The following is a 22,726-nucleotide window of genomic DNA, read 5'->3' as shown; positions in this document are numbered from 1 at the left end:
ACGTGTCAACTAGACTACAACTGGTCAAAACACCCTGACAATAAGAAATACAAAATGTAGGCCTTGCACTGGCACACAACCCTTACTTTAGCTTACTTTAGTTCTGCTCAAACATCATCATTTTCATTCTGTGTGGCTGCACTCAGAGAATCTTGTGTAATTTTGTCCATTTTCAACCCTCTTAAAATTCTTAAGATGAAAAATAATGTAATTTCAGGGGGTATCGAGAGTGATGACAAATAGCGGTCAACAATGCAACTTGGGTTGTTTTTCCTTTACTTTAGGGTACAAACTGTACAGAAAATGCCGGAGCATTGACTCTTTAATTAAATCCTTACATGATGTGGGTCATTCATGAAAGGTCAAAACGGCTAATGATGTCAACAAACCTCTTTAGATACTGAAATATCTCTAATGGACATTTCTGAAGAAAGACTGGAACGTGACAAGCCAAGAAATAAATATAATAATGCCAAAGTAAAAGAAGTTTGAAATCATACAGTATACATGAAGCAACAGAATGGTCATTTGTGATTGTTTACTGACCCTCTTTCTTTTGTCATGTTATGCAAACAGCAGATGGCACTGATGGATACTGTACCTACACAACCTTCAGGTGACATACGAGCACCCCTGCAGCCCTTGCTCATGGACATCTAAGAAACACCCATCTGGACACACAGGAAGTGAATTATTGACACAGTTTTTCTCTTTCAAAATCAGAGCAGAAAATGCCCAAAAATCCTTCTGGACCTAAAGATAAGCTGCAAGGTCAATCATGCACAATAACAAATGTGCTGAATGCTGAGTCATGTGATAACTAACACAAAACCTAATTCCCTCCTCCATTTTCCTCTGCTGATGATGGATTGTTGAATGTGTCTTTTTACTCTCTAACTGTCACGTTAAGCCTTTTTCCTGAATCATTTCTGGTTATTAAAGTGGCCCATTTGTCCTCTCCATTGGTGAGTGCGGTTACACGGCCAGTGACTGAAGTGCTCTTATGAACGGAGCGATGACTGGTCTGGGGTCAAGCCGGCCGTAAGCATCTCTGCTGGGCCGCTCCTCCCACTTGCCTTATTACGTTGTCAAGACAAGGCGATTTAGTTAATTGCCTCATTTGGAGGTTGAAATATTATGCAGCAAATGTACTCTGTTATGGCCATTTTTGAGTGCTTTTCCGGATTCATGGTTTCATGCGCAGGATTGATTTTCTTCTCTTTCATCTAACTTTTGCATAGGCCAGCTTGATTTTTGATGCACGTGTCTATTTAGATATTAGGTTTTTTTTTTTCATTCTTTTATTAAGAGTACTTCATAGCAGAGTATTTATATCCTGTTTTTGTGTTAAAGAAGAAATGCATTATGTTGTCTTTGTCCAAAATGACAAAAAAACATACTATGTCTATAAATCTGGTTCATTCTTGTATATTCTAAGTCATATGTCTTAATATGTCTTTGCTTAAGGTACAGACCAAACTTCAGTATTATGAGTAATATATGGAAACTTCACCCAGTATGTACATTTATATAATAATACTTGCTGCCTGTTTTGGTGCATGTTAGACCCAGTTCCCATTCATGTTATTGACAAGGTAAATATACATTTACTTCCACAGGCTTCACATCACTGTAGTTTATCATATATATATATATATATATATATATATATATATATATATATATATATATATATATATATATATATTTCTTCTTAGTAATTAAAAAGCAGCTTGAATGGCACAAGCATGTCTGATTTAATCATATCTTGAAATCTTCGGTTGCAAGGTGTAGACATGCAATTGCATTGCATGGACCTAAAACAAACAGAGAAACAGACATTACTGGAATTCAATTGTACACAAAGGTGCCACTTGGCATGAGAAAGTCTTGTTTTGGAAATCCATCCTGCAGTGCTCACTCTCGATAGCGTTCCAGTGGAAGAAAGCCAGGATTTCCTAATTCAAAGAGAATGGAGAGTTCTTAACAGATTGATCGGCAGCAGGGGACAGTCTATTCTTTAAATGACTGCTCGGAAGGGGGGGAAAGGTACTTCATGGATGTGTGTTTCTGAGAGGAGCCTCAAAGAAACCTTTTGTTTTGTCCTAGGTACATGTCAGGAGGAGAGAAGCTCTCTAAAGAGATCACGGCAGGCTGGCACAGCTCCCGTCATCATTCAGACAAACCATCTATCAGCTGTAGCTGTTCCTCATGGATCCCTTCTGCCTTGATATGCACATGGGTGAGTCTGAAAGGCTGCAATGTGTTAGACTGTTTTCCGATGGGCTTTTTATTGCACTTAATTATCCTGCCTACAGCATTCAGGGCTTTAAGGAATTTTCTCGGTTCGGTAGTTAAGCTCAATTGACAGCATTTTGTGGTGTGATGTTGGTTACCACAGAAATTAATTGTGACTTATTTGAAAAAAAAAGCAGAAATTTGGGTTACAGTGAGGCACTTATAATGAAAGTAATTGGGCCAAATCAGTAAACAATAAAAAGACTATGTGTTCACATGATTTCAGTGTGGGGGAAAAAGCACAAAATTGTACAACTATATTGCTATGACAATGGATTGCTGCAAACCCTAAAACTACTATGTCTGCAACTTAACAAAGAAATTATAATTTTAGATTTCTGATCCTATTCACTTCCATTGTATGTTCCTTGCTGTAAACTTGGTTTTTGATATATTTTTTTATACATTTTTTATTAATAAGGAAAATAAGGTAGCTGAAATTACCAACTTTATGCCACAAATGCTTATGTTTGAACTTAATGTGTATGTAACGCAGAATATTTCCTTATTAGTAAGTTGCTTTATGCAACACTTATATTTATCCATTATAATCATAACATCTGCATTTAATTAAGTACTTTGTTGCACTCTAAATGTTTGGATGTTTGTGATAATTGCAGCTGGATTAAAGTGCTTCTTGGAAACCTTTTAAACCATTTGATAAACTGTACAGTACTCAAGCATTCAAGCGTAAAGCTGTGTCACAAGGCGATGATGTATTTTCCAGCAAGTGATTGTTGGCATATAAAGTTGGTTTATGCCACTGGATGGTGACTGAGCTGGTTTTTACTTGGACTTTAAAAAGGTCATTCTTCTGGCATACTAAATATTTCTGTGCAGGTTTCACTCCTGGCAGGAGCCCTGAATGCAATATCTTGGACTCGGCTGAGTAGCAAATATTAGTTGGCGAACCGCTGCTGCTCTTTTGAGCAATAAATGTATACTCTTATACATTTATGTGCCCTGGTTTGTCCTAATATAGCGTGTTTTGTGTGTAGCCACCTAAATAACCACAGGTTTAACATTTCAAGCATGGACAGGCTGATCCTCACTGTTTTTTGTAATGGCTGGACCGCAGGCCAGGCTGTTTGGCTCTGCTACCACTCTAAGGCCACGGATTTCATCCATTAGCACAAACAGAAAGAGAAAATAGAGAGAAAGGAAAATGCTGAATTCTATCTTAACACAAAAATATGAGTCTGACAGAGGTTTGGCAGGCTGTGGCTCTCATACTACTGGGAAGAGCCAGAGTGTTTGTTAAGAGAGGCTGTTGAGTATTGATTTTGCAACAGGCCTGGCACAGCGCTTTGGAATGTAGGCCACTGCTGTTGCTAAAGCCAGAGATTGTTTTCTGTGAGGCGATAGTAGCTTCACACTTCACACTGAACTGCTGTATGTCGGATGGACATAGCATTTGGACCTTTAAGAGGGAATGGTATGAATTGTGCATTGCAACGTAGAGATTCAAAACACAAGACAAGACAAAATGGTAATCTATTTCTATATTCCTGCTTACTTTCAAACTCACCCTGTTCTTTTCACACCCTCCAAATGCATCTTACTCATTCTAGCACCATTAGTGGTGTCACAAGGCACCCTTTGAGAGAGGAATGCTTCCTAACCTACCACTTTTTTCTGTTTTAACCATTACATTCAATTATCAATCAACATTTAGTTGAGTAGTATTTTTAGCATGGAGGGGAAATTGTTGGAGGGGCTAAATTGTATAGTGAGATGTGGACTGAAGTCTGTGTCAGATTACTGAAGCAGATAGATTTGGGTCGTCTTGCAACATTTCAGGTGCAAAAAACAACCACAAGTCCTTAGCTGAATAATTGACCAGACATGCATGTTGTGGGTGCAGTGATCCAATAAGAAAAACTATTATTTGTGGCCTATAGATACACATGTCAGTATATGCCAAAGTTCAGATGGATAGTGTGGGTGTGTGGGGGTTTGTTTATCTATATTTTGGTGACAAAATCATTCTGACATAAAAATAAACACAATACAGATACTATAATATTTAAAGAAGAAGCTAATTGCTGTACACTATCATACGAAAGACACAAGATTTAAGAAAAAAAGTTAAATAATTGTAAGTATTTAATAATATTATATATATTGCAAGAGTGCATTACATTGATCAAGTGATTACTGATCAGATAATTAAATGTATCATGGTTTCCATTGGTGCTTATAGTTTTCAAAACTGATGATAAGAAGATCCATTACAAATAATTTAACACCAATAGTAAATACTAATATTTATAATAATACAATAATAATATTTACAGTGCATGATTTCTAAAGGACCATTTGACACTGGACATTTTTGAAAATTCAGTTTTGACTTCACAGGAATAAATCACACTTCATTAATAAATAAAACTGGACATTATAATATACACACTATATTACTGGTTTTATACTGTACATGTATTATAAAGCATATAAAATATTGTAAAGGTAAAATCAATTTTCCTTTGGTTCAGTCTATTATTGACAACAGAACTCCGTGGCATACCCTCGTTTAGACAGCAGGGCAATATAATTCATTCATATAATTATCAGCTCTTTTCATCATCCTCATTGGCTATCACATGTCGTGTGCTAAAGAATTAGCTGGCTATAATTTCACAAAGATTTCTTGATTGCAGTCTAGACCGGGCTTGACTTCGGTGTGCTTTGTCAGCTCATTTTCCTGTTTAGCAGCTCTCTAAATCTCTCCATCTGCCTCATAGCCACACAAATCCTGCTGTCTCATAAGTGACACAGTCGTCTGCCAACAGTATCAGATTGGCAACTACACAAAACCCCAGATGAAGGCCTGTGGAAGCTTTGCCACACCCTTGGACCTTTTCATGGCTTAGAAAGCAAGAAAGGTTGTCTCTCTGCCAGAGCTTGCAGAAAAGAATAGCTTCAAAAGCTTACCGTTTTTGTCGTAAATGCAGAGCAGATTTCGGCCTTATGTTTATGCCGTCGGGTGTAATCTAGGCCCTTTCTTTAAAAAAAAATCATTTAGGGGCTCCCTTGCCAGATCCAACATTAACCAGTTGATTTGTCTGCAGCATATTAGAACGATGTTCTTAATGGTTCCTTATAACGTCTCTATGAAATTCAGACAGTGTGCATTTCTATAGACTCAGAGATTGGATGTCTTGAAATGCATGCTGCAAAAGATGCATGAACAAATTATCACTACATCCTCTACCCTTGATCTCTCTGCCCCATGTGTCCCTTTTCAGTGCCATTCTCTTCCTCTCTCACCATCCTTCCTTCTCCCTGCATGTCTCAGGACGAGGCTCTATTGATCGTGGAAGTGTGTGACTGTAATAAACTTTGACAGCTCACCATGCAGGCTTTCACTGAGTGGGAGGAGAGAGTCATGCGGCCAATCCATGGGGCAGAAGATCACGCCAGCAAAGTCCAAACCATCCTTCATGCATGGGTGCTCAACCTCCACGCAGTCTAACTATACTGCAGAATGCATACTCTGATATCACCCAAACTTGGGCTATGAGTAGGTGACTATTACATAGTAAAGATCTTACAAGTTTGATATATGTTAATTTGATTTGTTGGATATTCAGAGATAGACGCTTTAGAATGTTATCTGCAAAGCTGCATTAGTTTTCTTAGCTATTCGCTTTGAGAACTTGAAGTATTTCTGTATGCCATGTGTAGATATTTAGAAATATTTAAAATGTATTGTATCAGTTGAAATTAGATAGTTATGTGTACAATTTAGATTACTGGTGTCATCTAACATTTAACACACTAAACTGACTCTACTGTTAAATTGTAGTTCACCCAAAAGTGAAATAAATTTCATCATTTACTTACCCTCACATCATTCCAAACCTGTATGAGTTTCTTTCTCATGTTGAACATACAAGAAGATACTTTGACTAATGCTGGTTATCAAACAGTTGATGGTCCCCATTGACTTCCATAGTATTTCTTTCCTTACTATTGAAGTCAGTGGGGACCAACAAATGTTTGGTTCTTAAAAATTCTCTCTTCAAAAGAGAGGTTTGGTATGACATGAGGGTCAGTAAATGATGACAACATTTTCATTTTTGCTTGAACTATTCAACTGTTTGTTCTTCATACTGTACATTAACATTTTCCAATTCCTCGAATGACACTACTGTTTAAAAGTTTGGGAAAGAAGGGGTTTTAAGTCATTATTAATTTTATTTAGCAATTATATATTCATTTAAAGTGACAGTAATATATTTATATATATATATATATTTTAAATAGCCAAACTGTAATAAAATGTAACAATATTGCTGTTTTTGCTAAAAAAAATGCAGCCGAGAAAGAAGAAAATTAGACTTCTTTCAAAAACATTAAAATATCTTACTGACCCCAAACTTTTAAACAGTAGAGTATTTTAATCAATGTAATAAATTTTGGACATTTTTTGTCTTTATTTTGATAAGGCATTTGGTTGACAGGAAGTGAAGGGGGGCAGGATAGGTTCACAAGCTTAGCCTTTGGCTAGCTTAATGCTTAGGCTGGTTGCTTAGCACAGAGCTAACTGCTGTTTTGATTAGAAAGTAAGAAAAGTGCTGTTCGTTCATCATGCACGACCCTAACAACTTCCAGCACCTGAACTAACCAACCAAACCTTGATCCCATAGTTCAAAAACACGTTTTCGTTGTACAAGCTTTATTCCCACTTCAGATGTGGCTTTTGTCCCCCTCAAGCTGTAAGTAAAACTCCTCCTGTGTGTGTACACTGCGGTTGTCTTTACTATCATCAGAACATGCTTTAAATTCAGTGAGGTGGTGTTTAGCACTCTGTAGATTGCTCTTTTAAGGTTGTGTAAACTCTCTGGTTTGGCTTGGTACACCACACTCAGTGAGCACTTTTGCACCATGATTGCACGAGTGTGCTTGCTGCTTTCAGCCAAGACTAATGAACTGACTTCTTTGAGTATGTTCATCAGCCTCCCTATAAACCCCCTAAACCCTGTTTCCCATCCATTAGCTCCATTCAGCAACTAAATCATAATGATTTCCAAATGTGCTTTGTTTGAACGCATTCACTGGGTCTTCCAGAGTGGAATAGAAACTGTGGTATACCGCACAAAAATGTCCTATTTAAAGACAAGACGTAATATTATTCAAGGAGAATTGAAGACTGGCTTTTAACCACAGTGGTTGAAAATTTACTAATTTGAAACCAAACCAATCGACTGAAAATGTATATTTTTTTGTTTTTAATTCAGAGCGTACGCTGTTTAATCAAATAAATCACAGTTATTCTTTGAATAATTAGACTGTGCGGCTAGCAGGGAAGGGAAACAGGAAGGGAAGGAGCAGTGCTTTCACCACATCAAAGTCGTCTGAGAGTGATTACTGTCTATGAAACAATAAATAATGAAACAGGATCTATCTACAGTTTACTTTAATGTTCCTGCATGATGTAATTTGAAATGAAGACAGTAAAATTATTATATTTTCTTTTTCTTTTTTTTTTTTTTGGTAGTGCAGACATCTTTGTATTGATCACAGTGAACTAATGCAGCAGTGCTGCCAAATTTGAAAGGAAATTAAATTAGAGGCCAGTGCTTAATTCCAAATATATTATGTGGCCTGGTTTGAAATACATGCAGACTGAAGAAGAGGCCATTAAATTTGAATTCAGTAATATATTTAAGAATAATCTTTTCAAGGGTTACTTGCTGAACTATGTAGCTTATTTTATTCAAATTACTTGAAACACAAACATTAAACAAATATTTTGCATTCAATATAACTTAAAGGAAAACGCCATAGTTTTTCCATATTCCACTATGTTCTTCCCTCAACTTAGATGAGTTGATCCCGTCTCAGTGCGTGCTTTTAATCGCTGTTGCGCGTGACGCTACTATGCTAGCATTTAGCACCATTAATTCCTTAGGATCCAAACAGGGATGAATTTTATAAGTTAGCAAACACTTCAGTGCTTTCCCTATTTAAAGACAGTAACACAGTTACATGAGTAAGTATGGTGACACAAACTATACAGTGGTGATTTCCTAAGCGGAAAAAAATGGTGACTATGATGTATGGCGGAAGAGCACTTCGCAGCACTTCAACCTCGACGCAGTAATCATCACTGCTGGTGGTCGAAGGGCTGTCAAACAAATATATACTGTTTATATATTACACATCCATGTAAATATTTAATATATGCAATATATATTTTATTGCTGACAAATGATTAATCGCATTAAATAAATGTGTTTACATAATATATGTGTGTATGCTGTGTATACTTATTATGTATATATAAATAGAAACAATTGCATGCATATATATATATATAACGCATTTTAAAATGTTATGTTTATATATTAAATATATTTATATATAATATAAGAATATGAATATATTCGATTAATCGTTTGACTGCACCTGTGTGTGTGTGTGTGTGCTGTCATCAACACAATATATGGCTTTTGTTTTGGCTGGTTTTTTGCATCAAAACATTATGAATATATAGAAACAACAGGAAGCGACTCATTGATGTACAAATTGACATTTGTGTTTATGCTTGTGTCCAATTGTATTCTGTAGTCTGGCTCTTCTCTCTTGAGGATTAAGACTCTGGGAGGCAGTGACCCTGTCATGTCTAATTCACACTCAGCTCTTGCCAAGTGCCATGACAGCAAGGACTGCTGGTCTCTGGGAAGGTTAGCTGGCTCAGTATTGCTGAGAATGGATATGGGAAGGAGGGAAACCACTGTAAGGGAAGAATGTAATGGCACATTCAGTGTTCTACAGTCAGAAAAGGGCATTTCAGACACTCGGCTCGTCCTGTCCAGTGGATGCAGTGGCTGCCCTTGAAATAGCATACTACTAAACAATACACATACAAATTTTGCAAGTATGTATATTAAACTTAAAGAAAAAAAGCAGATGTCTTAAGGTAATTTGTTAGTCTTAGCTGGTTAAAAAAAGAAATCTTAACCAATCTTAAGATGGCTTGCTAGTCATAGACAATCTCCCAAACTGACCAAGCTGATCTTTAATTAGACAAAGCTGGACTATCTGGAAGCTAGCTGGGTTAAAACTAGCTTACAATTTTAGGCGTCATGTTGCATAGTCTTCAGTGCCTCCAGTAGTTTTCAGCTGCTTGTTTGTCCACAAGTATACAGCTTTTACATTTGCTGATATATCGATCTGTAATTTTCCCTTGTAAATGTCTGAATGTGTGTCGGTTCTCCTCTACCATAAAGCAATGCCAGTCCAAAAGTGGTTCAAATTACATTCGGACTCTTTGTTGACTTTACTTAAAGCACAGTGGAAAATAGTGAGTTTTAGGTTATGCTGGTGTCTTTATTTTCATTTAGGGGTGTTTATTTCCAAAGCAAAGTTCTAGACAGCCAAGTCTTACACTGTTTCAGTAGCCTTTTGGTCTGACGGCTTTGAAATTCATAATGACGTGCATTTCTACTTTGTGACCTCTCATTTGTATTGTGCTTAAATTTGTTGAAAGATTTTATCTACTGTGAAGAAATGTGTGTAGCTAAAATGGGCTGGTAAGCCTTGCCTCGTTAATGTTAAATCCAGTGTCTGTTAGCCCTGCAGGCACCCAGTGAAGACCACAGAGTGATTCTTCCCAAACTTGAATAAGCACATAGAGAGATATTGCCAAACAGAGCTCATGTGGTAAATTTGTGGCTCACTTATCACTTCATTACTTAGTGAGATTCAGGCATAAAGTTCTATATTAATCCCACTTTGTGAACAGAATCTTAACACTGAGTCTGGAGACTGTGCATGGCATCATGGGAAACTACAAGCTCTGACAAGATCAGTGGCAGCTACTGCCTTTCAAGAGTGGACAGATGTCAGTTATCAATGACAATGTATGTATGAAGATTAATTCAGTTTCTCGAGGAAAATAATCAACCAAGCTCAGAACTTTACTATGCAATATACTGTATACAAATGGTAATTTGCATGAAACAAGATTATGAACGTCAAACTAAATCAACATTGTCAGTGAGTTTGTTACTGGCTGTTTGTGGCAAAGCCATTTATAAGCATGTCCAATCATTGTATAAAGAATATACAAAAATGCATTCATTGAAAGAGACTGCTTATAGACTTCCAGAGAAGCATAATGTATTTATGTATGTATATGTATTTGTACATTAGTTTTTTTTTATTTTATATGCATTTCTGTAGAATTAATATATGAAAAAAAATGTATATATATACAGGCATCCAGGCCCCTTGACCCACAAAAATGACAGAAGATGACGGGTTAGAGAAAATCGATCATAACTACCTCAGATCAATATTAATAATGGCGATGCTGTTGTCTGGCCCTGACCTAACAGAGACAAATGAGTAAAGACAAGGAATGGAAACAGAAGGAGGTTTGTTTTGAAGGGCCATCTCTTCACTTCCAGCCCTGCTGAATCGAAACTGAACAGATCAGAGCATCATGAAATGTGTATACACAACAAATATTTAGCCAAAAAGTCAGCTTCAAGTTTCTTGTATATTTTATTTAAATCTTTTAGAATTGTTATAGACTATGGCCTGCTAAGATAAGCCATGTAATGCCTTTTTTCTCCACTGGAGGTGAGCTTTGACCACTGGGACTTATTCACAGAGAGATTGATCTGTTTTAAGGGCACTGTGTGCACAAAAATATAAGTATGAGAGAAAGCGTGTATTTTATGAGCTGTCTAGTCCTCATTTCACCATCTGCTTTCACTAAAGCAAGCACTTTTAACAAAAGTGAAATTGATCTTATTGTCTTCACTTTAGGTTTACATGTGACATGAAATCAGTATCAACACTTTTCTTTTTCTTGTTAATTTCTGATCTTTTTGTGCAATGCTTGTTGTTACAATATAAAACAATACATTGACTTGATTTTTATTAAAAGCAGTAACTTGATGCTTCTCTATAACTATTAACATTTTCATCTTTTTTACATCCCCTCCCTTTGACAACATTCAGTTCCTGATGAATAAAATCAAATCCGGTACTATTTTTAACAGCACTACAACAGAATGTGGAAGTCAAATGGGTTTATATACACATATACAGTATGTGTGTCTGTTTATACTGTTCATGTCTATTTATGACTACTTTAGTCATATATGCAAACTTGTAGCTTTTTGTAGATTTCTGCCTTGCAACTTTATTATCATTCTAAAAAAGATCAAACAAGAATAATTTAAAAGTGAAAAGAATGTGCTAGCTTGGAATTGTTGAGTGGAGAGACTTTGTGCTTCCAAATGAAGTTTCCCACTCAAAGCTGAACAGGAATGATTAGTCACCAAAAGGTAATTAATCCCAAGACTCCCTTGTGTATGGGCCCAGACGGATCCCAGCCTCTCATTGTTTGTTTTGATATTATGCTTCAAGAAGTAGTGTGATCTCCTCCCTATGCAAGGCATATGTTATTGGTTTTTGTGAATCATTGGACTTATATTTGTCATCTACTTCATATGCAAAGAGAACCTGAGTTAGTTTCACGGCATTTAATGAATGAAACTATATCACTATGCTGCCTGACTGCTGAGAGGATTTACTACGTTTGATTGGGTATCACCATGATCACTCTCCGCATGCCCTCAAAGCCTTGCCCGAGTGGCAGTGGAAAAGGCTGGACATCCGAGAAGACCTGATAGGGTTCCGCATTAGCTCTCTAAGGTGAGCTGCCCATTGGATCTGTTTACTGCCTGGGCAGCGACCACAGGGAAGTGATCCCCAGCTTTAAAGTTTGGCCCCGTATGAGGCTATGATTACTCGAAAAAGTGTGTGTGTGTGTGTTTGAGTGTGTATGTCTTGGAGGGAAGCATTGTTCAACCCCCAGCTGGGGGTTCAAACAGAGGTCCCACAGCTGTGCATCTCTGGGGAGGTAAGGAGGGGCTTATGGGAAACCAGAGAGGATGCGGACATATGGCACACCAGCATTCTTAGTCTAAGCAATTCAACAAGCTCAGTTTTCTCTCCACCTTCTGTTTTTTGTGCTGCAACAACTTTTTCCAGTTGCAAATATCAGATCATATCTTAATTCAGAGCTCGTGTGTTTGACCCCAGAGATCTGCAGAAGTGTTTTAGTTTTTTTCTGGTGTTTTGATGTGATCCTGTGTGGAATGAACATTCGAGATGACATCATCACATCATCTCAAGCGTTCTGTTGCACTGAGGAAAGAGTAAAAGGAGGGAACATGAGTAGAGAGGAGGAAACCAAATCACAGCCTGGGATCATAACCTCAAGATGGTTTTGAGTAGCAAAAGAGTTTAGATTTTTCCTCAGAAAGTGTGATTAGGGCTATGAAAGTTGAGGGTGACCTTGCGTTTTGCACTATGTAGTCTCTTTCTGACTGCTAAGTGTTTGGAAAAATCTCTCTGGACTGTGTATGCAATATATTGCTCAAGTCTGAAGAACATGCCATGCATTCAGCATCTTTAATGTTCATCCTCAAGCTTGTGATGTCCGATTCACATATGAATGACTCTTGAGTTAGTTATTTTTAATGAATCGGAAAGACAAACAGCATTGATGGATGTGATTCCTGATTGAATGATTGTTTGAGTCTGTTCATTTAATGACCGATAAACACAACATGACTGATGTAGTCTGATTCCTGAATGAATGACTCTTCTGAGCCATTTCTTTTTAATGAATCAAGAACGTATAGCATGATCAGTAAGAAGCTTATATGTTAACATTCTTATGGGATATTTAATGCAAGTTAAGGCTAATTATTGGGTCATATTTATGTCACCAAATGTATTAAAGGTCCCCTTCTTTGTGATCCCATGTTTTAAACATTAGTTAGTGTATAATGTTGTTGTTAGAGTAGAAATAATATCTGTAAAATTCTAAAGCTCAAAGTTCAATGCCAAGCGAGATATTTTATTTAACAGAATTCGCCTACAAAAAACGACCCGTTTGGACTACACCCCTCTAGTTCCTGCAGTAATGACGTCACTAAAACAGTTTTTTGACCAACCTCCGCCCACATTAATTCACAAAAAGGGGGCGTGGTCTTGTTGCGCTCAGACAGAGAAGAGGAAGAGCTGCCTTTGTGTTCGACATGTCGTTGAAACGCTGTTATTTTCATCTCGGAGTCCAATCATCTTTGTTTGGGCTTCCCAGGGACACTGTACTTGGAGATTAATGGTTACAATTTATGTTTAATTCAGTTCCCGAACATTATAATGCACATGTAAAACTATGTGCAGCACATTTTGCTGAGGACACCTTGCTGAGGACAACTTTCTCAATCTCAATCAGTTTAATGCCGGATTTGCACAAAGATTATTCTTGAAAGATGGAGCAGTTCCCTCTTTGTCTGGAGAAGGCATTGTTTATGGACCACAACCGGTAAGTGTATTTTATTATTTAAGTTGGTGCGTTTAACAGTTTCTGTAACTTACTACACAAAGGGCAACGCTGTTTAGCTTTGTTAACTAAATGTTAGGGCTGTGCAAAAAAACAAATGCTATTTTCATGCGCATCTTGTTAGTAAAAACACTCCTGTGACTATAAGTACATCTCCAGCACATGCTCCTGCCCACTTGCTTCTCAAAACTAGCCCAATCACGTTTCCAGGAGGGCAGCGCGCGCTAAGCTGGTGTCGAATCACAACATAGGAACCGCTGGCCCAATCAGAACTCGTTACGTATTTCTGAAGGAGGGACTTTAAAAAACAAGGAAGTCATCAGCCTGTTTTTGTGACAGTGAAAACAGCAATATACAGATAGGTGAATTGTGTGAAAAATACTGTGTTTTTTTACATGCATAACATGAACACATGTTATATTGCACACTGTAGACACAATCAAAGCTTCAAAAAAGCACGAAAAACAGGACCTTTAAAATCTATTTATTTAAATCTCATGATTAGGCTATTCAACTGTATTTCTATTTTTTTTTTTCTTTTTACATTTCTTGTAATTAATGGAACTGCTAAATAATAAAAATCTGAACCATTAACTATTCTCATTCCTAATCTTCAAGCTGATTCTTACAATCGTATCATTACTGTTTTGCTTTGAGATCTTTAGATTAGATAATAATGTTGGACATGTGTATTTGACTTCTCAATCACCCTGACTATTCTTGTGTTCTCTCGTTAGGATGTTCCAGGTAACCCGACACTGCATAAATATTTGTCCAACATAACCGTGTCCCTTCAGAACATAATAGCGCTGAAACCCGACGACTCTCCCCACCAGCGAAGTAATTTTACCCAAGCTTGCATGGCCATTATTGATGGCCAAGTAAGTGTTACTGTTACAAACCAATTACTCAGTCATTCAACTTTGATGAGGGACTCTACAAATAAGCCTAGATGCTTATAGCTTTCCAACTCTCACTTTCACCGACACCGGCCCTTCCTGAGGCTCACTTTTTCTCTCTTTCCTATTAAGTAGAGAAAATGACAGCTGGCAGTCACGACTTGTATCAAGGGAAAATTCCTGCCAGTTCAAGAGGTAAAGAAGTCAAGAGGTGAGCAATGTGTCCCCACAATGACACAAAGAAAGCCGGTGACACGGTAAAGTGATACATCGCCACGGAGGTAGACGAAGGCGTTCACCACCTCTTCATGTGGCTAAACTGGTAAAAGATGGGAAGGTGTGTGTCAGCGTTGCAGTGAAGGACGGGGGACTTCCTTTCCAGTGTTTGCACATATGAGTACGAGGTGTGCATTCATGAGGCAACAGTGGCAGACACCCTCAAGCTACACAAAACTTAAGTCTCACATGTCATATGTCTGGAATTTGTGACAGGTTGAGGATGGCATTCTATTTAATGAATATAATGACCTTTAACCTCCATTTGTCATTGTGATTTGCATTTCAGATGTATCTAGAACTTGGTAATCACTTGAAGGTGCCCGCAAACAAGTTGTTTGTCCAGAAATGTTCTTTTAGTTCTTGTCAAGCTGACAGAGGCATTTGTGTTATTTAACATCTGATAAAAAAGGAAACAGGCGTTTCCTCAATAGGAAGGATGTGCCTGGTGAACGTTCCCTGTGATGTGTGAGAAAGGGGAACCAGGCCCACAGCCAAACGACGCCGGTAGCAGTTTAGCTAAAGAGGTCGTGAGATTCATTCATGGAAGTGGTGGTCATAACGAAAGATGTGGCCACAGGCGATGCACGCTTGCTGCTCGATCCGACATGGTCAGGCTGAAGAAACCTGTTTGAATGGAGAGTCCGATGCCACAATCGCTGTTTGGTCAAGGACTAATCCTATTCCATCTCAGTGCTAACACACTAGAGAGATCAGCTTTGGTTCTTCAGGCACAGTAACTCTTTTTGTAAACCATGAGGAAGTTTCTCCTCTCTTTGAGGTTTCTTAATCTGTTCTCTCCAGGAGTTTTAACCCCAATCCGACTCTTTCTAGCAGGATTTGTGATAAAAGGCAAGTTTTCCTTGTAGTGCTGCATGTTCCCTAGAGAGCAGAGCAGGGAAGCCGTTGTGCATTAACTCAGTACTGAGGCAGAGCATCTGGGTGATGTTTATGGAGATTTATTGGTCTCCCCCAGGCCCTAATTGCCTCCTCCCCAGTGGGTAGTCCTGTTAAGGCAGATGATATCGTCAGCCCTCTTTGGGCCTGTTAATGGCTAGAGCAGGTGGACCAACGTATTGTTTACGTCTGTAGGTTATGGAGACAAATGGTGCCCCCGGACTCCTTTTGGCCTGGAGGACACACGCATATCAGAGGGAAACTTCCCCTCTTGGGTCATAAACCGAGCTGTTGCACCTCAACTTGGCCTTCATATTTGAGAGGCAGGAGCCACATCGCTGCTCCCAAGTTGAAGAATATAATCGAGTTTAATGTGAACAAGATGTCATTATCTGTCCAGTTCACAAGACAGTGGTGAGCTCTGTTGAGGAATACATGTACCACTGTTTCATCTTTTCTTGGACGTTGTTACAGACTTTTTCGCTTTGAGCGATGCACTTTGTAACTCATTTGGTTACTGGAATGAAAAGGCCCGAAAAAGTTTTTCACTTCACAGTTTTCTGTGAAGACCACAGAAGGTGGAGTCACAAAATGATCAGAAAAAACTGCTTCAGGCTGGGAAAATTTCAGGGTAGAGAGAGAAAGAGAAAGAGAAAGAGAAAGAGAAAGAGAAAGAAATTGAGCGTCCCAACCCGCCTATCTTTCAAGGTTATTACAAATCATCTATCCAGGTTGGAAAAACCTTACTTTTTAGAAACTGAATTTGATTTATGTAACACATTTTAAAGATGATGTGTGTTATTTATGTGTTTGATATTTATTTTGATATGATGAAATGTTCTCCTTTTCAAGAAGATTATGCAGAAAAAACTTGATTTAGGTTGTTTGAGTGTTAAAATTGCTTTGTTAAATATAGTATCCTGAGGAGCAGAGCAACAATGGCTCAACCAATGGCATGAGTTTGGGGCGGGGCTGTCTACTTGGCTGACCAATGATAGGCAGGAAGAATGTCTGGGAAACGTGTTTGAAAACAGTTATTAGTGAGGCTAGTGACGCACAAATTAGATGCTTCACATTAATTCTACATTTCTAGTTAATTTGTGATCTTGTTTTTTCAGTCTTTTAAAATTATTTTAATTTTATGTATTCTGTGTTGTTCAAAACATTAAATAAGACATTGGAAAGAAGTGTTTTGGTTGTCCAGTAAATAAAAAGCTATCACAATAAGACTAACATTTGATTTTTTTTTTTCTTTCTGGTTTATTCCGTTATTCTTAATTGATTAAGATTTCTGGCCATATTAATTGTTATCTAACATATACAAGCTAAAAGAGTCTTGGGAGAGTTATTAAACTGTATTCCTGTGATCTTTACTATACAACTGTAAACTTGTATGTAACTGATGGAATGAGATGGTTTTAGAAGATATTTTGTGCATAATTAATTATATCTTCCAATGAGTGAGTTTTTTTTTAATGATTTACATTTCCTTTTTACAGTTATGGCACTTTAGGTGGGCTGCACACTACAAAAAAAAAAGGAAATATCCTTGAAACAAGATCAAATTACTCGACAAACACTTTTGCCACTGGGGGAGTTTTTTTCCATCTGTTTATTCTTAAAATAAGTGGAAAAAGTCTGCCATTGACAGTTACTTAGCCTTAATATCTTAAGTTGTTTTGTTTTATTCCCAGTGAACAAATCAAAAAACAAGACAAAAAAAGAACATAAAGTGACTGCATCTGCATTATTGAGTAATGATTTATGCACTTTAAACACTATATTGATATGTATACAATGAAACCCAGTTTAGACTCCAGTATTATATCCGTATAAAGTAAAAACACTTGCTTAGCTTAGAGACCAAACCTAATATTTTATTCAATCATTTATTTATTCATGATAGAATAATATCATCTGTCTGTTAACATCATGTTTACCTTGGTGGACTTTCATATTTCGAATATGGTTACAGTCATAACCAATAGAGACAGAGCGAGAGAGAGAAAGAGAAAGAGAAGAAAATGCAGAAGAAATGGAGACATTTCTATGTGTAAGAGGCAGGCGGCTGGTGACAGGCTCATGATTTTTGCAGAGGAACATGACTTCAGAAGGCCTGTCTGATGAGTCTGAGACAGGCCTGTCAGAGAGAGTGTAAGTGTACTAATGACTGCGAGCAGCCTCTCCACTCAGGGCATGAATATTGGATATATGTGTAAGTGCATATTTTCTCTTCTCCCATCTGATGCTTAGTCCCAGATCCACATGTACCGAGAGGACCGTCACAGAAAATCAGTGGCCAAAGTCTGCGAGGCACAGGCCTGACGAATATCTCAAGGACCTTAATTCAAATTCTAAATTTACCAGACACTCGGGATCTCATGTTTTTGTGAAGGGGATAGATTTAGATCCAGTCATTGAAATTCCTGCTACAGAAATAAATGATTAAAGACACTGTGCTTGAGACTGACTTTTTTTGTTGTTGACATTTTCATTTGTGTGAAATCAAATTAATTGGTGCATGTTATCCAAATAAATAAATAAATAAATATTTTTAAAAGATCATATATTTTTTGCCATGTTTTATAAAAATTTAATAACCACCTGCCCATAGGGCAAAAATTATGAAACTATATTATAATTTATAAAATATTTTTTATTTAAGATTTTAACAAATATTTAAATAAACAAACAAAACAAAAAACTGAAAATATTTTTCAAATATATATTTTAAAATGTAGTTGCAATAAATGATCTATAGATTAAAATCTGTTTTGTGATGACTTTAAATTTATAACAGTGAGTCAAAAGCATAAGGCCACGTGCAGGAGTCTGTAGGTGGACCAGACATGTGGGTGGCAGATGTTTAGGGGCTAGTCTGAGGGTTATATCTGGTTGAACCAGGTATGACTCACACAGACACACAGTCATTTCACACCAGCAACAGGTACGAGCAAAACACATACTTTGCATTATTGTAGGACTTTTCTGTGCTTCCAGAACCAGGGCACAAGCAGAGTGTGGAAAGAGTTTGCAATGCATTTGTCTTTGTGCAAAACTGATGCACATCTATTTTAGTTACAGCTCCCTGTTTTGCCCCTTGTAACTTGTTTTGAATCTGCTAGACGGACCAAATCGAATACTGAAATGAGTTCAAAGCCCCATCTGCCCAGCTTGTGCTTCTGCATGTGATCTGAGGCAGATAAGAGCGTCTGTTCCTGTTTCCTATTGAATACACAAACCCCAAGACCAATTTACTAAATGCCAATTTTCCATTGTAGGCCTTGCTGACGAGTGATTTTTTTTAAAGCCATACTGATTAAAAATAAGCACTATACAGTCTTTCTTTCTTTCGAAGGGATTTATAGCAAGTGGATTTCTTTCTTTTTTCTTTCTGCTTTGCATTATTCTAATTTTATGTTATTAGGAACTATAAAATCAACATAATTATAGTGAAAAGTTGAATTGAAAGTCCAAAACATTTGAAAGCAAATCACTAAACTAATGCTACAAGTGAATTTAAGCATCAAGTATAAACCAGAATGAATCACTAAAAGCTAAAGCCTGAGACCAATATAATTAACAAATTATACCTAAAATTATTATACTATTTATGCTTCACATAGTTTTAGCGTACATTATGAAATAATTATAATCATTTTGAGATTTTACCGTGTTTTTTACAGGATTATTAAATTATTGTTTTTTTTTAAAGAATAAATCATCTTGAGTGTTAGATGATGGCAAGGGTAGTTTTCCTATTCAGCCTTTTGTTTAAAATCTTAAAACTTTATTTTCATCTCCAGGCTTCAATGAAAAAAATTTATGGATTTTCAATGCGTTTCAGTCTTTGTTCTCCACTATGAATATATATATATATATATATATATATATATATATATATATATATATATATATATATATATATGTATGTTTCTGTGGCCTTTCTACTTTGTATGCTTTGTAAATCCACACTGTATTGAACAGCAGGGAGCTGTTATTCAGTTACAGAAAAGATCCTTAGTCATGAATGCATCGAGTTAGTGTCTGGGAGCTGAGTGGGGACTGACTTTCTACAATAATCTGGCTGTCATGTTGTCACCAGGCTGTGACATCCTTATTGACTGTGATGGCGCTGAGCTCTGCTTCTAGTTCATTCTCTTTAGCACCTGTCACTTTCCATGCACTCCATCACATCTGCTATGATAAATTCATTCCTTTTTTTTGTGTGTCCCAAAGGCAGTTGCTCTAATATATTTTCTATCTTGGTCTCCTGTATGGGTTTTGGTGTGCTCAGATGCATATGGCTTTATATTTTATGAAGATACGTTTGTAACACATTGGTAGCAGCAGGAGTGTGGTTGGTAAACCACTCATAGCGAACCCTGTTAAAAAAAAAAAGCGAACAAAAGAGCATCTATTATTGCTGTAGATGTTTGCGCTTGCCATCTATTTCTGTTGCTATAATTACTTCTTATCAGGATGTGGCATAACTTCTTGTAAAGTTCAATGGAAAAACCAGCATTCGTATACTGTACCACAACAGAGCTGACAACTAAAGTGAAAGGTCTGAACTTATTCTGTGGTATTTTGAACATTTGCAAAATAGTATAAAAGATGGTCTCAGAAATTTAGTATGGATGTACAGTGGCATCCAAATAATATTTAAAAAGTGTAACCACACTTTATTAAAGTTTCTCTGGATACCTCTAATATATATATATATATATATATTAGAGGTGGGCATAGATTAATTTTTTTTAATCTAGATTAATCTCACTGTGATCTTGAAATTAATCTAGATTAATCTTGATTAAAATGGCTAATTCGAATTGTGCTGATGGTATTCAGAATATGTGTGTTACCCAAATAAAATTGACAAACAGTAAGTCTTTGAGAAGGGGTTTATCAAGCTAGATGGTGCATTAGAAATGCACATCTCCTGTTTCCAAAATGCATCACAAACTGCTTGAAAAAGCTGTAAACCAATTCCACACTGCACAAGCGGGGACCCGGTGAAGGTTGTACCAGTGGGCCCTGTTTGAAATTGTCTAATTTGTATGTTCGTTTATTTTTATTTATTTGTGCTATTTACACAATATTTAATGTTTTTTCAAGTTTGTAGGTGTCAAGGTACAGAAACCAAATAATTAAATGTAAAAAAGCACTGGATAGTCTTCAATGTAAAAATGAAATATACAATGAAACCTACATTTATTCAGACACCTTCAACATTTCTCACATTGTTACAGTTTTGCTATATGTATCAAAAAATATATCTGGTGTCTGAATAATTTTTGGTTTGACTGTTAAAACTACAAAGTAATTCAGTCAAGAGCAGTGAGTGATTTTCATTTTCATTTTCTTGGATTACTGCAGCCAGTAGCTAAATTAGACGCGGTCACTTTAAGAGATGATGAACGCATCCAATATAATACACATCCCATTTTTTTCCTCTACTGATTACTTTCACTTAAGAAATAACTGACAGTTTTTTCGACCATAATTTCCAAGGTGGATATTTTGACATATTTCGTATGTATTCGTCGGCACTAGAGCAAAAATAATCAAATTCGATGTTCAAGTGTTTTGATCAAAACACTTGAAAACGCTTATTTTTAGCGTCTCGAGACGCCTTTCTCTGCGTGAGCCCTGAACACCAGAACACCGCGAGTAATGAATCGGGCTCTTTCACATCTTTTTGTTTGTTTCAAACTGCGATTTGTATTTGTTCGTTCCGGTGCAGGAGGGACTTTGAGGAGAACTTCAGAAGAGAGCTCGGTTCAGTGTCGCTGTCTGTTAGGCTGGCCTCAACCAGTCGGTTATATAAAATATCAAGCTGAAAGTCATCATAGCTTGCTTAGAATAGACCCAGCTCCCAACCCAACTTTGAGAATAGATTAATGGCGATATTTTTTTATCGCCCGATAAGAGTCTCGCGTTAACGCAGCACGTTAACGGCCCACCACTAATATATATATATATATATATATATATATATATATATATATATATATATATATATATATATATATATATATATATATATATATATATATATATATATAATTAAAACTGAAGCATTTTTCATTTATTTCTAAAACAGCATTCAAGCATTTATTTCACATACTGTAAATTAGTTTGTTAGATTTCGAAGTGTGGCTTAAAGGAATAGTTTAACCAAAAATGTAAATATTTACTTGCCCTCATGCCAAACAAAATGTAAAAGAGCTTGTTTCTTTATTGGAATAGATAACTCCTTGTGAAGTGAAAAGCAGCATGTTTGTAAAAATGTTTGTGTGCTTTTGGCCAAAATACATAATCCATAATTCATTGTAATGCTTCCTTCATTGAAAAAGTCCATTCCCTGTTGTCCTCTCACATCAAAATCCACCAACATATTTGTTTAGAAGTGTTTTTGACTGTTTTGGCTTGTAAATGCGTATCTCTCTTCTGATTCAGACAAGATAACTTTAATTTTTTTATTTATTTTTTTTACTGGAGAAAGCAATATTATGGATAGAGGACTACTTTATTTTAGCCTGAAACAGCAGTTAAATGTCATAATGATGGATCTGTTTATTGCAGACAAACAGCTTTTTTGTTTCACCAGACATTAAATGATTGGCTGGAGTCATGTGGATTACTTGTGGATTATTGTTGTGTTTTTATCATCGTTCTGACACTGCAGAGGATCAATTGGTGAGCAATTCTCAAAATATGTTCTGATGAAAAAACTAATTCATTTTGGGGCCACTGTGTTTTGGTTGTTTACATGGATAATGTGAAATGGAAATGTATGTCTATGAATTTACAAAAACTGTAGCTAATTTTCCTTCTGGTGTAGATTTTAAGCATAAATCATGGTTTTTCATGTTTACACAGGATACTGGTAAATTATTTACGTTTCTTTGTCAGGAAATGTTTGATAGCTTGTCATTCAATATCATAAATATTCCAGCATGTTGCATAGATA

The 22,726-nt window shown here is 36.6% G+C and overlaps 1 protein-coding gene across 4 annotated transcripts in view; it reads left to right on the top strand.

Annotated features, from left to right (window-relative positions):
• Positions 1-2,029: 2,029 nt before the first annotated feature.
• The window catches only part of LOC127985863 (retinoic acid receptor RXR-alpha-A), a 143,431-nt gene continuing 122,734 nt past the window's right edge, over positions 2,030-22,726 (top strand). Inside the window, exon 1 of one of the 4 annotated variants that reach the window (XM_052588060.1) lies at positions 2,030-2,242. In XM_052588060.1, the coding sequence (XP_052444020.1) occupies positions 2,212-2,242 (31 nt within the window). In that variant the 5' untranslated portion in view covers positions 2,030-2,211. The remainder of the gene's footprint in view (positions 2,243-22,726) is intronic. The other 3 variants (XM_052588062.1, XM_052588056.1, XM_052588058.1) reach the window with 3 other exon arrangements.

This window comes from Carassius gibelio, chromosome B21 (assembly GCF_023724105.1).
Source record: "Carassius gibelio isolate Cgi1373 ecotype wild population from Czech Republic chromosome B21, carGib1.2-hapl.c, whole genome shotgun sequence".
Taxonomy (NCBI): domain Eukaryota; kingdom Metazoa; phylum Chordata; class Actinopteri; order Cypriniformes; family Cyprinidae; genus Carassius; species Carassius gibelio.
The sequence above is the reverse complement of the archived record's forward strand: the minus strand, read 5'-3'. Positions and strand labels throughout refer to the sequence as shown.